Consider the following 17,609-nt stretch of genomic DNA (forward strand, 5'->3'; position numbering starts at 1 on the left):
ATCACCTAACATGGCTTCCAGATAGACTAGAACTCATTCTGGTGTGTTTGTAGCAGTGTTGTCAGCTTGTGGTGCAGGGGGCAGCTGTGATGTCTGAACCCACAGCACACGCTGCCCCCATGTTGTCCGGTGCCAGACCCACATAACATGGCAGCGTGTGCTGTGGGTTCAGACATCACAGCTGCCTCCTGCACCACAAGCGGACAACACTGCCACAAACACACCAGAATGAGACATCTCCCCTGCTGGGGTCCAGAACAGGCAGCATGGCTGAGCGCCTTCCAGAACTAGCCAGCATGGTTCGTCCAGGAAAGCTTCCGTGAGGACTCACGAGCTCTACAATTACCCAGACCAAGACCAACAGAACCAGAGGAAGAGAGTCAACAACCACCCATTAAAAGAAAAGATGCCACAACCACACACTGTCAAAGATCTGAGTGGCACCATAAACATCTGGGGTCCCAGAGACGCACCTCAGAATGCCTCCAGCCAAGGCTCACACAATCAGTAGTACCGACTGGCCACCGCCAACAGCCAAAGGACACACACTGCCAAAGGGACACACCAGCTCACAGACCTACCCTAGGCCCCAGCCATGGTCCAACCCAGACCAAAACGAACATGAACAGTTTAATACCAGTTCTTTCCCTACACCAGGCATGTACTGCTGAAGCTTCCTCTACAGTCTCGATGCCACAAACAACCCTGATCCCAGGAGCACAACCATGAACCTCTTTGTCCGAGGGCCACAGACCAAAGCAACCAGATTCAACCAGGCACAGAACCCACAGCAATCTTTGTTCTATTCATAAAGCTTTAAAATACCATACGCCCACCAAACACAACCTGCAACCAGTCCACAAACATGAGATACCTCGACCAGATGGCACACCATGACAGAGTGCAGGCGAAGCCGCTGCTGAACGCGTACACATGCTTTAACCGGCTTGTATCACAACCAGTTACTACACAAGTGCACCTCAAAACAGCTTCTCTCTAAGACCCAAACACTATCAGGGCCACCTCTGACCCATAACATTAAAACCAACCCCTGTCCAAGGTTATCATCAAAGGATAGGGCGTGAGCTAAAGTCACTGACTCCCTGCGCCATGTACCCCTGGGCGTGCACTCACAGTCAATCACTCACTGTGCGTGTTCTCATGCCCACCGGTCTCTATGCCTGTCTCTGTGGTCTCGCACCCACCCGTCTCTGTGGTCTCGCACCCACCCGTCTCTGTGGTCTCGCACCCACCCGTCTCTGTGGTCTCGCACCCACCCGTCTCTGTGGTCTCACACCCACCCGTCTCTGTGGTCTCACACCCACCCGTCTCTGTGGTCTCACACCCACCCGTCTCTGTGGTCTCACACCCACCCGTCTCTGTGGTCTCACACCCACCCGTCTCTGTGGTCTCACACCCACCCGTCTCTGTGGTCTCGCACCCACCCGTCTCTGTGGTCTCGCACCCTCCCGTCTCTGTGGTCTCGCACCCTCCCGTCTCTGTGGTCTCGCACCCACCCGTCTGTGGTCTCACACCCACCCGTCTCTGTGGTCTCGCACCCACCCGTCTCTGTGGTCTCTCACCCACCCGTCTCTGTGGTCTCGCACCCACCCGTCTCTGTGGTCTCGCACCCACCCGTCTCTGTGGTCTCTCACCCACCCGTCTCTGTGGTCTCTCACCCACCCGTCTCTGTGGTCTCACACCCACCCGTCTCTGTGGTCTCACACCCACCCGTCTCTGTGGTCTCACACCCACCCGTCTCTGTGGTCTCACACCCACCCGTCTCTGTGGTCTCACACCCACCCGTCTCTGTGGTCTCACACCCACCCGTCTCTGTGGTCTCACACCCACCCGTCTCTGTGGTCTCACACCCACGCGTCTCTGTGGTCTCACACCCACGCGTCTCTGTGGTCTCACACCCACCCGTCTCTGTGGTCTCACACCCACCCGGTCTCACACCCACCCGTCTGTGGTCTCACACCCACCCGTCTCTGTGGTCTCACACCCACCTGTCACTGTGGTCTCACACCCACCTGTCTCTGTGGTCTCACACCCACCCGTCTCTGTGGTCTCACACCCACCTGTCTCTGTGGTCTCACACCCACCTGTCTCTGTGGTCTCACACCCACCTGTCTCTGTGGTCTCACACCCACCCGTCTCTGTGGTCTCACACCCACCCGTCTCTGTGGTCTCACACCCACCCGTCTCTGTGGTCTCACACCCACCTGTCTCTGTGGTCTCACACCCACCTGTCTCTGTGGTCTCACACCCACCCGTCTCTGTGGTCTCACACCCACCCGTCTCTGTGGTCTCACACCCACCTGTCTCTATAGCCCAGCAGGTGGGCTCGAATAACCATAGCTGCTTTTCGCAGTTTTTCTTCCCGGTTCTTCTCCAGCTTCTGCTCGAGCTCCTCCTTCAGGAAGACCTGAGGGAGACAAGGGTGGGAGAAACGTTATGTCAGAACCTGGACACTTCCAACGGTGGGACCCGTTCCAATAGAGTCAATACTTTTACATATGCATCAGTGGGACCACCCAGGAACCCTTTCCAGTAGAGTATCAATACGTTCACATTTAACAGCGGGACCACCCATGCATCCTTCCCAGTAGAGTGTCTATGCTTCCACTGTAGGAAGGAAGGTGCCTCTTTTTGTGAGGTTAGCCCCCACTTTTTGCCTAATGTAATTTCGAACTGTACGTTCACTGAGTTGCTGCTAACCAGGTCCCCAGTGCCAGATTTCCTTCCCAAAACACTGTACCATGATTGGCAATACTTCACATACCCCTGTAAGTCCCTAGTAAATGGTACCCATGGCACAAACGGCATGGGTAATGAAAAGGGTCTGGTTGTGCCATCCCAGGGACCCCTCACCAAGGCTACTGGAGGGGCAAGGTAAACCCCTCTACTGAAATTCCACCATCTTGAGATGGTGTGAAAACCTCCAATCAGAGCTACGGTAGTGTCTCTTCTCACAGGAAGTAGTCACCAGAGGGTGTAGACACCCCGAAGGTAATTAGCCCATTGGCTACTACCTTTCTTCCCTTGTAACACCTCTAAATGCAGTACTTAGGTGACTCTCCAAGACCTTGACTTTAGATTCCAGGGACCAAAAGAAGACAAAGGAAGAAGATGTACTGCTGGGCCATGCTGCAGATGAAACCGGCGCCAAACCCTGCCTGCCATCCCTACCTGAAACCTGTGCAGCCTACAAGAATCCCAGAGCCCTGCCAGCCTTCACCAATTGCCTGGGACCTCCCTTTGGACTAGTGGTACTAGTACCCGGCACACCGTCAATAAAGACCAGCACGGACCGTGTAAACACAATTCACACCACCAACCAAAAGTTGCCGCAGCCAAGGCTTGTTGGCCACCAGACCCGTAACCAACCCCTACAAGGCATCCACCAGTCTGAGGGATACTCACAGTACCTGTGACGGTGTTGGAAACAGCCCTGCTCCTGTGAGCCCGTACAAGCTTTGACGTGGCGTAGACTGTGCATAAGCAGCAACTTGGGCACGACCGCTCCGACCACGACAGACTGCCCTCACCACACCTGTGGCTGAAAGCCACCAGTAAAGAACCAATTCTGCATCCCCAGAACCCCGGCACCTTCGATCAAAGTAACCCAGAAATGCCTGCTGTGCCGGAGCCCTGAGACTTCCAAAACTCAAACTCCCCTAGAGTAAAATTTCTTCTGAACTCTGGGTGATCGTGGTCCCCCAAAACTCCATGGAGGGGTGTTTCCATCGACCTTGATTGTAAATGTGTTGGCGGTACTCTGTTATCTAACCTTCTACTTTTCTTCCCCTTGTCCGCAACGGTCTCTGCCAGATGGTATTGAGCACTGTTGCTTAAAACCAGTAAGCATTTGTGTCTTGAAATGCATTTGGTTAAAAATCTACATTCAAAGCATGTTTTAACTGTAGAACAAAGATCTTGGTTTCTAAAATGATCTATCAAGATGCAACTTTATTTTTCCTAATTGGTTTCGAGAATTTATACTTGGAGTGTGTCTAACTTATTTCCTTTGTGTGACAACAAATGCTTATCACTACCCTCCGATAATCCTAACTGCTCGCAAACACTACCACAAAAAGAGCGTTCAAATTATTTGCTTTTACCTCTGCACACCTTTTGGGGATCCGCTGGACTCAGCACTGTGTACTTCATTTTAGTTAACCATATAGAGAGCCAACGTCCTACAATCACACATCCAACAGTGAGATCACCCATGCACTTTTTCCAGTATAGTGTTAAGACTTCCACACCATACAAACGTGTGCCCACATATGAACCCTTTCCAGAAGAGTATTAATGCTCCCAAACTTCCAATAGTAGGACCACACAAACCCTTTCCATGAGAGACAGTATCCCCACACTGCCAACAGTGGGACCACCCAAGTACCCTTTCCTGTACAATCTCAATACTTTCACACATTCAATAACAGAACCACTCATGAACCCCTTGTAAGAGAATCAATACTTCCAAACAAAAAGTAGGACCACCCAGGAACCATTTCTAAGAGACATAATACTTCCACACATCCAACAGCGGGACCACCCAGGAACCGTTTCTAAGAGAGTCAATACGTTCACACTTCCAACAGTGGGTCCACCCAGGAACCATTTCTCGCAGAGTCAATACTTCCACACAAACAATGGGACCACCCAGGATCCATTTCTAAGAGAGTTAAATCTTCCATACTTTCCACAGTGGGCCCACCCAGGAACCATTTCTAGGAGAGTCAATACTTCCACACGTCCAACAGTGGGACCACCCAGGAACCACTACTAAGAGAGTTAATACTTCCACACATCCAACAGTGGGACCACCCAGGAACCATTTTTAAGAGTAAATATTTCCACACAAGCAGTGGGACCACCCAGCAACCATTTCTAAGAGAGTTAATACTTCCCCACATCCAATGGTGGGACCACCCAGGAACCATTTCTTTTATTCGTAATCTGTATGGGTTGAATACTGCAAATGGACCAAATTCATTTAACGACACATGTAACCTGTTGTTGATAATTAACATATATAATGGGAATAGAATGCAAGAAAATTGTGATGATCAATTATTAATATTTGAGACACCGCAGGTGGACATGGTAAAGACATTGATAAGTAGGATGAAAACAAATGGTGCACCTGGTCCAAACGGGATCCCAAATGCTGTTTTTAAAGCAAGAACAGACATATGGACAAAATGTCTTACTCAAATGTTTGAAGAGATTGTAAAAACCAAGCATGTCCCAGAATCTTGGCAAGGCAGAATAATACACCCGATTTATAAAAGTGGCCCCCCTGAAAACCCAGCAAATTATAGGCTAATTGCCCTAACAGATGTAGAGGCAAAAATGTTTGCAATATTATTACTCAAAGACCTAGAGGAGTGGGCAATTGCAAGGAAATTTATCCCAATTTTTCAAACTGGATTTCGTAGGGGACAATCGACAACAACGAATTTGCTGTTACTTACCTTGCTGGCAGAGAAAACCAAATACAAAAAGCAAAAACTTTTTATTTGTTATGTAGATCTAAAGGCAGCTTTTGATTCTGTTCCACGTAACCTTCTTTGGGCAAAGTTGTCAGCATGGGGCGTACCAAAAACCTTTAAGATACGATTGTGCTATTCTATACAAATACGTGGGTACAGATCAAAGTGGGGGATGGAAGTAGTACCACACGTCGCCTTGAAACATATAGTGGCCTTAAACAGGGCTGCGTACTTGCCCCCTGTCTTTTTAACCTTTTTATGGCAGATTTGTCGCATCATTTACATAGTGTAAATGCACACACACCAATTCTTGCAGGCCAAAGTGTAAAATATTTGCAATATGCAGACAATACTATTCTGCTAAGTCACACGCAAATAGGGCTGCAAAGATTGATAGAGTCATTTGAACAATATATATTGGCAAATGGTTTACATATAAATGCCAAAAAACAAAAATTATGATAATAGGAGCGACAAAATCAAGTAAGACATTATGGAAGATGAAGGATTTATCTATTGAAACTGTAAAGTAGTATAAATACTTAGGAGTTACGCTGGACGACAGAATGACTTTTAAATCACTCTGTGATAATTTAAAGGTCAAGGCAACTTCATTGTCTTTTGCCTTTAGATCATTGCGTGACAAACTTTCATGCCCTAGTTACAATCCTTTACTAAAAGTAATGAAGGCGAAACTTATCCCTGCGCTTACATATGGGTCAATAATTTTTAGAGAAAAAGATAGCCAACTGCTGGATAAATTACAAAGAAAAGTTTTTATGTCAATTTTTAGGATTTCCCAAAATGTTGGACATGATACAGTTAGACTGGAATTTGGTTTGCAAAATCAAACATTACTAAGACAAGCAGCATTTTTAAAATGTCTATTCTCACTTTACTTATCGGAACCGGAGTCCCTTGCATATATGTGTTGGCAAGAAATTAATAAGAAGGAGTATACAAGACCATGGAGGTCATACTTAACGGAAAGTTTGAATACTTTCAAGCTCCAACCTTTTGATAATAGGATTAGAAATAAAACCATTTTAAAACAGATTTTAAATCAATCAACTAAATTAGTATCATTAATAATAGATCAGGAGCAGATTATTAAAAAAAAGCATGCCTGGTCGGTTACTAATTCATACAATAAAATTGAACCCCAATTCTATCTAACTTCTTGCTTGAAACCGGCTGTAAGGGATATATTGCTCAAGCTTAGGTTTGGACATTACCCAACAAAAGATGGTACACCGAGATGGGTACAAGTTTGGAAATCACAAAAGTGTAGATTATGTGGTTATATTAATGAAACGCTATTGCACATTGTATGCATTTGCCCCAAATTGTGTCAAGAAAGATTAACACTTTTAAAACCAATATTCAACAAACATGGGGTGAGGACATGTCGCCAAGCGATAATACTGTGCCTTCAAGGGCGTATCATCAATATAACAGTTAACTTTGTCAAATTTATTCTTATAGCTGAGAAAAAACTGGCTCAGGACGCGTTGTGGTCATTTATAAGAATTGAAAGCGGCTATCATTCCAATTATATTGATTTTTAATATACTGGCAATGTAACTTGATAAAATATATAACGTATCTGAAGTTTGGGGAAATTTTAAGATGCATGGATGCACTTTATATTTTAAGTATTAGGAACACAACTGGACCAAACATTTGTTACTGTATGTTCTGCTTCTTTTTAGGGGTTAATGAAAAAACAAAAAACAAAAACAAAAAAAAAACAGACAGGGGACTCAAAGATTATTTGTACGAATTGGTTTATTAATATGTAAGGTGAATAATAATGAAATGTATTGTTTTACATGGTTTTGAACAAAATACCTTTTTATGATATTTTATGTACTTCCAACAGTTATAAAGATTTGTTAATACTTTCTTATTATCTTTAAGGAATGTAAGAAATTGCTCTGGCTCATGAACTGTTATATTGTAATGATTTTAATTAATCGGACAATAAAGTGTATATATATATATATATATATATATATATATATATATATATATATATATATATATATATATATATATATATATATATATATAGTAGAGTTAATACTTCCACACAAACAGTGGGAGCACACACGAACCACTTCTAAGAGAGTCAATACTTCCACACATCCAACAGTGGAACCACCGAGGAAACATTTCTAGGAGAGTAAATACTGCCACACAAACAGTGGAACCACCCAGGAACCATTTCTAGGAGAGACAATACTTCCACACATCCAACAGTGGGACCACCCAGGGAGCATTTCTAAGAGAGTCAATACTTCCACACATCCAAAAGTGGGACCACCCAGGAACCATTTGTACAAGAGTCAATAGTTACACATTACACAGTGAGACCACCCAGGATCCATTTCTAAGAGAGTCAATACATCCACACATCCAACAGTGGGACCAACAGGACCCATTTCTAAGAGAGTCAGTACTTCCACACAAACAGTGGGACCACCCAGGAACCATTTCTGAGAGAGTCAATAAGTCCACACATCCATAAGAGGGACCACCTAGGAACGATTTCTAAGGGAGTCAATACTTCCATACAAACAGTGGGACCACCCAGGAACCATTTCTCGCAGAGTCAATACTTCTACACAAACAGTGGGACCACCCAGGAACCATTTCTAAGAGAGTCAATACTTCCACACTTTCAACAGTGGGTCCACCCAGGAACCATTTCTAGGAGAGTCAATACTTCCACACAAATAGTGGGACCACCCAGGAACCATTTCTTGCAGAGTCAATACTTCTACACAAACAGTGGGACCACCCAGGAACCATTTCTCGCAGAGTCAATACTTCCACACTTTCAACAGTGGGACCACCCAGGAACAATTTATAAGAGAGTTAATTCTTCCACACATCCAACAGTGGGACCACCCGGGAACCATTTTAAGGAGAGTCAATACTTCCACACAAACAGTGGGACCGCCCAGGAACCATTTCTAGCAGAATCAATACTTCAACACAAACACTGGGAACAGCCAGGAACCATTTCTGAAACAGTTAATACTTCAACACATCCAACAGTGGGACCACACACGAACCACTTCCAAGAGAGTCAATACTTTCACACCTCCAACAGTGGGACCAACCAGGAACCATTTCTAGGAGAGTCAATACTTTCACGCAAACAGTGGGGCCACCAAGGAACTATTTCTAAGAGTTAATACTTCCACACGTCCAAAAGTGGAACTACTGAGGAAACATTTCTAGGAGAGTAATTACTGCCACACATCCAACAGTGGAACCACCCAGGAACCATTTCTAGGAGAGTCAGTACTTCCACACAAACAGTGGGACCACCCAGGAACCATTTCTGAGAGAGTCAATACTTCCACACAAACAGTGGGGCCACTGAAGAACCATTTCTAAGAATATCAATACTTCCACACATCCAACAGTGGAACCACTGAGGAACCATTTCTAAGAGAGTCAATACTTCCACACATACAGCAGTGGGACCACCCAGGAACAATTTCTAGGAGATTCAATACTTCCACATAAACAGTGGGAGCACCCAGGAACCATTTCTAGCAGAGTCAATACTTCCACACAAAAAGTGGGACCACCAAGGAACCATTTATAAGAGAATTAATGCTTCCAAACGTCCAACAGAGGGACCACCCAGGAACCACTACTAACAGAGGTAATACTCAAGTCAAGTCAAAAAATTTATATAGCGCTCTACATACCCAGAGGGTCTCAAGGCGCTTGAGGAAGGGTGGGGAATTACTTGTCAAATATCCACGTTTTAAGTTGCTTTCTGAATGCTAGGTGGTTCTGAGTAAGGCGGAGGTGAGTGGGAAGTGAGTTCCAGGTTTTAGCTGCCAGGTAGGAGAAGGATCTACCTCCCATGGTGGTTTTGTTGATGCGAGGTACAGTGGCAAGGGCCAGGTTGGAGGATCGTAGTTGGCGGGAGGGGGTGTAGAAGGACAGTCGTGTGTTGAGGCATTCGGGTCCGATTTCGTAGAGTGCTTTGTGTGCGTGGGTAAGGAGTCGGAAAGTAATCCTCTTATTGACGGGGAGCCAGTGGAGGTTTTTCAGGTGACCAGTGATGTGTTCTTTACGCGGGATGTCTAATATGAGCCTGGCTGAAGCGTTCTGGATGCGTTGGAGTTTTTTCTGGAGTTTTGCGGTGATACCGGCGTAGAGGGTGTTTCCGTAGTCCAGTCGGCTCGTGACCAGAGCGTGGGTGACTGTTTTTCTAGTTTCGGTGGGGATCCAGCGAAATGTTTTTTTGAGCATGCGAAGAATGTTGAAGCAAGATGAAGAAACGGCGTTGACTTGTCTGTTCATCGAGAGTGAGGAATCCAGGATGACGCCCAGGTTCCGTGCGTGGTCCGTCGGGGTGGGTGCTTTTCCAAGGGCCTCTGGCCACCAAGAGTCATCCCAGGCGGAGGGGGAGGTGCCTAGGATGAGGACTTCTGTTTTGTCTGAGTTCAGTTTCAGACGGCTGTGCTTCATCCATTCGGCTACTTCTTTCATTCCTTCATGCAGGTTGGTTTTGGCAGTGTTAGGGTCTCTGGTGAGTGATAGGATCAGCTGGGTGTCGTCGGCGTAGGAGATGATGTTGAGGTTGTGTTGGCGTGCGATGACCGCGAGGGGGCTCATACATACGTTGAAGAAGGTGGGGCTGAGTGAAGATCCTTGTGGTACGCCGCAGATGACTTCAGTGGCCTCTGACTTGAATGGTGGAAGGCGGACTCTCTGGGTTCTTCCGGTGAGGAACGAGGTGATCCATTCCAGTGCTTTTCCTTGGATTCCGACGTTTCTGAGGCGTTGTAAAAGGGTGCTATGACAGACCGTGTCGAAGGCTGCGGAGAGGTCGAGGAGGATGAGGGCGACTGTGTCTCCATTGTCCAGTAGAGTTCGAATGTCGTCTGTTGCTGCGATGAGGGCGGTTTCAGTGCTGTGCTTGGCTCGGAAGCCGGATTGTGAGGAGTCGAGGGATTTGTTGGTTTCGAGGAATGCGGCGAGCTGGTTGTTGACCGCTTTCTCGATGACTTTGGCCGGGAATGGAAGGAATGAGATAGGGCGGTAGTTTTTGAGTTTGTTGGGGTCAGCTGTGGGTTTCTTCAGGAGGGCGCTGAGTTCGGCATGTTTCCAGCTTTCCGGGAAGGTTGCGGAGTTGAGGGAGCAGTTGATGACGTCTCGGAGGTGCGGTGCTATAATGGAGTATGCTTTGTTAAAGATGTGATGAGGGCATGGGTCTGTGGGGGATCCTGAGTGGATAGAGTTCATCAGACGGATGGTGTCCTCAGTGGAGATTGGCTTCCAGTCACTGAGGATGTTCAGGGGGGGTGGGGGTCCTGCAGGGGGTTGGGTGGGTTGGTCTTTGGGTTGGTTGTCGAAGCTGTTGTGGATGTCTGCGATTTTGTTGTGGAAGAATGAAGCTAGGGAGTCGCAGAGGGCTTGAGAGGGGGTGATGTCGTTGGAGTTGGCTGAAGGGTTGGTAAATTCCTTGACGATGTTGAATAATTCCTTGCTGTTGTGGGCGTTGTTATCTAGTCGGTCCTTGAAAGCGGCTTTCTTGGCATTCCGGATCAGTTGGTGGTGCATGCGGGTGGCGTTTTTGAAGGCGTCCTTGGTGCTGGTGGTTGGGTCTTTTTTCCAGGCCTTCTCAAGGGAGCGACAGAGTTTCTTGGATTTCTTAAGATCATCGTTGAACCAGGAGGCCTTCTTGCTGCCTAGTTTGATTTGTCGTTTTTTCAGTGGTGCTAGGATGTTGGCGCTGTTGGATAACCATTGGGTGAGGTTGGTGGCTGCTTGGTTTGGGTTTGAGGAGTGGGCTGGGGGGTTTTGAAGAAGCGATGAGGAGATCTGGTCGATGGTGATTTTGTTCCAGTTTCTTTGCAGCGTGGGTTGGGGGTGGTTGTTGGATGTGGGCTTGTTGTAGGTAAAGTGAACGCAGCTGTGGTCAGTCCAAAGGAGAGCTGTGGTGTGGCTGAAGGAGACATGTTTGCTGGAGGTGAAGATAGGGTCGAGTGTGTGACCTGCGATGTGGGTGAGGGTAGTGACAAGTTGTTTAAGTCCGAGGTTGGCGAGGTTGTCCAAAAGGGTGGTGGTGTTGCGGTCGTTGTTCTTTTCAAGGTGAAAGTTGAGGTCTCCCAAAAGGATGTAATCCTCGGAGGGGAGCGCGTGTGGAGTGATGAAGTCCGTGATGTCTTCACTAAATTGTGCGCGGGGTCCTGGTGGCCTGTAAAGGAGGGTGCCTCTGAGTGTGGTCTTGGGGTCGGTGTGGATCTGGAAATGAAGGTATTCAGAGTTCGCGAGATTGACGTCTGAGGTGGTTGAGATGCGGATGGATTTCTTTTGGATGATAGCGATGCCTCCTCCTGTGTGGCCGGTACGGTCCTTGCGAATGATCTTATAGCCTTCCGGGATGGCAATGGTGATGTCTGGGGCTGATGTGGCGTTCATCCAGGTTTCTGTTAGGAAGGCGACGTCTGGCGAGATGGTGTCTTGTAGATTCCAGAGGTCAATGGCGTGCCTGTGGACCGAGCGGGTGTTGAGCAGGATGCATTGTAGGTGGTTGGGGGTCGGATATCTGTTGTGTGTTCGTAGATGAGGAGTTGTTCTTGGTGCCGTCGAACTTGCAGGAGTTGCAGGAAAAGGGTCCATGGGTGTGTCCAGGGGCGGCTTGGACGCAGTTGGGGAGTCGACCGGGGTTAAGGGCTAGGAGGGTGGAGGCATCGTAAGTAATGCGGGAGGGGTGGACATTACGAGGACCAGGGGCTCTGGCGCTGGGCGCGGTCCAGGCGCGGACGGGCGTAGACGGGCTTACCTTTGGCGCAGCTTCGGCGCGGCCGTAGCGCGTGGACGCTGCGCGTGGGTGCATCTGTCATTAAAGCACTTTGCGGGGGGAGGGGCGTGGGAGGGGCAGCAGGGAGGCGGGAGCGGTGCGAGGAGGAAGGGCTCAGGGAGACAACAACAATCAAACTGGAGGTAGTGAAAACTCGAGTGAGGCTGGGGCACAGATAAAGTTCACAAGCGCTTCTAAACAGGCGGATTAATGTTACCAGATAGAGCGCAGCTCTGTTTCCGTCGCGCTGATTGATTTGCATAAAGTATGCTGTGCTGCACAATCCCTGAAACGCTGTAGCGTTATAAAGTGCCACAACCTGAGCAGATAGAAACAAATACGCCACAAGCGCTAAGACAAATGCACAACCAGAAGCACAAATGCACAATTGAATTGCAGGCACACAGATGGTCGGAGGTCAAGCAATATTAACGATACCACCAGGAGCCAGGGAGGGAGCGTGGGAGCGACCGTGTCTGACATGTGTGACCGTGTCTGACATGTGTGTCCAACAGTGGGACCACCCAGGAACCATTTCAAGGCAAGTCAATACTTCCACACAAACAGTGGGACCACCAAGGAACCATTTCTATGAGAGTTAATACTTCGACACGTCCAACAGAGGGACCACCCAGGAACAAATAATAAGAGAGTTAATACTTCCACACATCCAACAGTGGGACCAACAGGAACCATTTCAAAGAGAGACAATAATTCCACAAATCCATCAAAGGGACCACCCAGGAACCATTTCTAAGAGAGTCAATACTTCCATACAAACAGTGGGACTACTGAAGAAACATTTCTAAGAATGTCAATACTTCCACGCATCCAACAGTGGGACCACCCAGGAACCATTTCTAGGAGTGTTAATACTTCCACACAAACAGTGGGACCACCCAGGAACCACTACTAACAGAGTTAATACTTCCACACATCCAACAGTGGGACAACTGAGGAACCATTTCTAAGAATATCAATACTTCCACACATCCAACAATGGGACCACTGAGGAGCCATTTCTAAGAGAGTCAATACTTCCACACATCCAACAGTGGGACCACCCAGGAACCATTTCTATGAGTGTTAATACTTCCACACAAACAGTGGGACTACCCAGGAACCACTGCTAACAGAGTTAATACTTCCCCACAAACAGTGGGACCACCCAGGAACCATTTATAAGAAAGTCAATACTTCCACACAAACAGTAGGACCACCCAGGAACCATATCTAAGAGAGTCGATAGTTCCACACATCCAACAGAGGGACCATTGAGGAACCATTTCTAAGAGAGTTAATACTTCCATATATCCAACAGAGGGATCATTGAGGAACCATTTCTAAGAGAGTTAATACTTCCATATATCCAACAGAGGGATCACCCAGGAACCATTTCTAGGAGAGTAAATACTTCCACACAAAAGGTGGCACCACCCAGGAACCATTTCTAGGAGAGTCAATACTTCCAAACATCCAACAGAGGGACCACCCAGGAACCATTTTTAAGAGTCAATACTTCCACACATCTAACAGTGTGACCACTCAGGAACCATTTCTTGGAGAGTCAATACTCCTACACAAACAGTGGGACCACTGAGGAACCATTTCTAGGAGAGGCAATACTTCTACACAAACAGTGGGACCACCCAGGAACCATTTCTAGGAGAGTCAATACTTCAACACATCCAGCAGTGGGACCACCCAGGACCCACTTCTAAGAGAGTCAATACTGCCACACATTCAACAATGGAATACTTTCTAAGATTCAATACTTCCACACATCCAACAGTGGGACCACCCAGGAACCGTTTCTAGGAGAGTCAATATTTCCACACAAACAGTGGGACCACCCAGGAACCATTTATAAGAGAGTCAATACTTCCATACAAACAGTGGGACTACTGAAGAAACATTTCTAAGAATGTCAATACTTCCACGCATCCAACAGTGGGACCACCCAGGAACCATTTCTAGGAGTGTTAATACTTCCACACAAACAGTGAGACCACCCAGGAACCACTACTAACAGAGTTAATACTTCCACACATCCAACAGTGGGACAACTGAGGAACCATTTCTAAGAATATCAATACTTCCACACATCCAACAATGGGACCACTGAGGAGCCATTTCTAAGAGAGTCAATACTTCCACACATCCAACAGTGGGAACACCCAAAAACAATTTCTAAGAGAGTCAATACTTTCACAGATCCAACAGTGGGACCATCCAGGAACCATTTCTAAGAGAGTCAATACTTCCACACATCCAACAGTGGGACCACCCAGGAACGATTTCTAGGAGAGTCAATACTACCACAGAAACAGTGGGACCACCCAGGAACCATTTCTAAGAGAGTCAATACTTTCATACAAACAGTGGGACCACTGAAGAACCATTTCTAAGAATGTCAATACTTCCACACATCCAACAGTGGGACACCTGAAGAACCATTTCTAAGAATGTCAATACTTCCACACATCCAACAGTGGGACCACCCAAGAACCATTTCTAGGAGCGTTAATACTTCCACACAAACAGTGGTACCACCCAGGAACCATTTTATAAGAGAGTTAATACTTCCACACATCCAACAGTGGTACCACCCAAGAACCATTTCTAGGAGTGTTAATACTTCTACACAAACAGTGGTACCACCCAGGAACCATTTTATAAGAGAGTTAATACTTCGACACATCCAACAGTCGGTCCACCCAGGAACCATTTCTAGGAGAGTAAATACTTCCACACATCCAACAGTGGAATAATTTCTAAGATTCAATACTTCCACACATCCAGCAGTGGGACCACCCAGGAACCATTTTTAAGAGGCAATACTTCCACACATCCAACAGTGGGACCACCGAGGAACCATTTCTAGGAGAGTCAATACTTCTACACAAACAGTGGGGACCACCCAGGAACCATTTCCAGGAGAGTCAATACTTCCACACATCCAGCAGTGGGACCACCTAGGACCCACTTCTAAGAGAGTCAATACTGCCACACATCTAAAAATGGAATACTTTCTAAGATTCAATACTTCCACACATCCAACAGTGGGACCACTCAGGACCCACTTCTAAGAGAGTCAATACTTCCACACATCCAACAGTGGGACCACCCAGGAATCGTTTCTAGGCGAGTCAATCTTTCCACACAAACAGTGGGGCCACACAGGAACCATTTAGAAGAGAGTCAATACTTCTAAACATTGAACAGTGGAACAATTTCTAAGAGTCAATACTTCCACACATCCAACTGTGGGACCACCCAGGAACCAATTCTAGGAGAGTCAATTCTTCCACACAAACAGTGGGACCACCCAGGAACCATTTCTAAGAGAGTCAATACTTCCATACAAACAGTGGGACCACTGAAGAACCATTTCTAAGAATGTCAATACTTCCACACATACAACAGTGGGACCGCTGAGAAACCACTACTAACAGAGTTAATACTTCCACACATCCAACAGTGGGACCACCCAGGAACCATTTCTTGGAGTGTTAATACTTCAACACAAACAGTAGGACCACCCAGGAAGCACTACTAACAGAGTTAATACTTCCACACATACAACAGTGGGACCACTGAAGAACCATTTCTAAGAGAGTCAATACTTCCACACATACAACAGTGGGACCGCTGAGGAACCACTACTAACAGAGTTAATACTTCCACACATCCAACAATGGGACCACCCAGAAACAATTTCTAGGAGAGTCAATACTTTCACATATCCAACAGTGGGACCACCCAGGAACCATTTACAAGAGTTAATACTTCAACACATCCAACAGTGGAATAATTTCTAAGATTCAATACTTCCACACATCCAGCAGGTGGACCACCCAGGAACCATTTCTAAGAGAGTCAATACTTCCACACATCCAAAAGTGGGACCACCCAGAAACCATTTGTACAAGAGTCAATAGTTACACATTACACAGTGAGACCACCCAGGAACCATTTCTAAGAGAGTCAATACTTCCACAGATCCAACAGTGGGACCAACAGGAACCATTTCTAAGAGAGTCGGTACTTCCACACTAACAGTGGGACCACGCAGGAACCCTTTCCAGTAGAGTGAAAAGTTCACACAAACAATGGGACAACCATTGAACAATTTCTAGGAGAGTGAATACTTCCACACATCCAACAGTGAGACCACCCAGGAACCATTTCTAGGAGAGTCAATACTTCCACATATCCAACAGTGGGACCTCCCAGGAACCATTTCTAGGAGAGTAAATACTTCCAAACAAACTGTGGGACTGCTGAGAAACCACTACTAACAGAGTTAATACTTCCACACATCCAACAGTGGGCCCACCCAGGAACCATTTCTAGGAGAGTAAATACTTCCACACATCCAATAGTGGAATATTTTCTAAGATTCAATACTTCCACACATCCAGCAGTGGAACCACCCAGGAACCAATTCTAAGAGAGTCAATACTTCCACACAGCCAACAGTGGAATAATTTCTAAGATTCAATACTTCCACACATCCAACAGTGGGACCACCCAGGAACCAATTCTAAGAGAGTTAATACTTCCACACGTCCAACAGAGGGACCACCCAGGAACCATTTCTAAGAGAGTTAATACTTACACACGTCCAACAGAGGGACCACCCCGGAACCACTACTAACAGAGTTAATACTTCCACACATCCAACAGTGATACCACCCAGGAACCATTTCTAGGCGAGTCAATACTTCCACACAAACAGTGGGTCCACACAGGAACCATTTATAAGAGAGTTAATACTTCGACACACCCAACAGTGGGACCACCCAGGAACCATTTCTAAGAGAGTTAATACTTCCACACGTCCAACAGAGGGACCACCCAGGAGCAACTAATAAGAGAGTCAATACTTCCATACATCCAATAGTGGGACCAACAGGAACCATTTCTAAGAGAGTCAATACTTCCTTACAAACAGTGGGACCACTGAGGAACCATTTCTAAGAATGTCAATATTTCCACTCATTTAACAGTCGGACCACTGAGGAACCATTTCTAAGAGAGTCAATACTTCCACACATCCAACCGTGAGACCAACCAGGAACCATTTTTAAGAGAGTCAATACTTCCATACAAATAGTGGGACCACTGAGGAACCATTAATAAGAGAGTCAATACTTCCACACATCCAACAGTGGGACCACTCAGGAAACATTTCTAGGAGATTCAATACTTCCACACAAACAGTGGGACCCCCCAGGAACCATCTCTAAGAGATGCAATACTTC

The 17,609-nt window shown here is 46.7% G+C and overlaps 1 protein-coding gene across 1 annotated transcript in view; it reads right to left on the reverse strand.

Annotated features, from left to right (window-relative positions):
- The window catches only part of LOC147729472 (unconventional myosin-X-like), a 763,954-nt gene that overhangs the window by 177,298 nt on the left and 569,047 nt on the right, over positions 1–17,609 (reverse strand). Inside the window, exon 22 of the mRNA XM_086954339.1 lies at positions 2,322–2,428. Coding sequence (XP_086810465.1) covers positions 2,322–2,428 — 107 coding nt within the window. The remainder of the gene's footprint in view (positions 1–2,321; positions 2,429–17,609) is intronic.

The sequence above is a fragment of the Lissotriton vulgaris genome, chromosome 2_1, assembly GCF_964263255.1.
Source record: "Lissotriton vulgaris chromosome 2_1, aLisVul1.2, whole genome shotgun sequence".
Classification (NCBI taxonomy): domain Eukaryota; kingdom Metazoa; phylum Chordata; class Amphibia; order Caudata; family Salamandridae; genus Lissotriton; species Lissotriton vulgaris.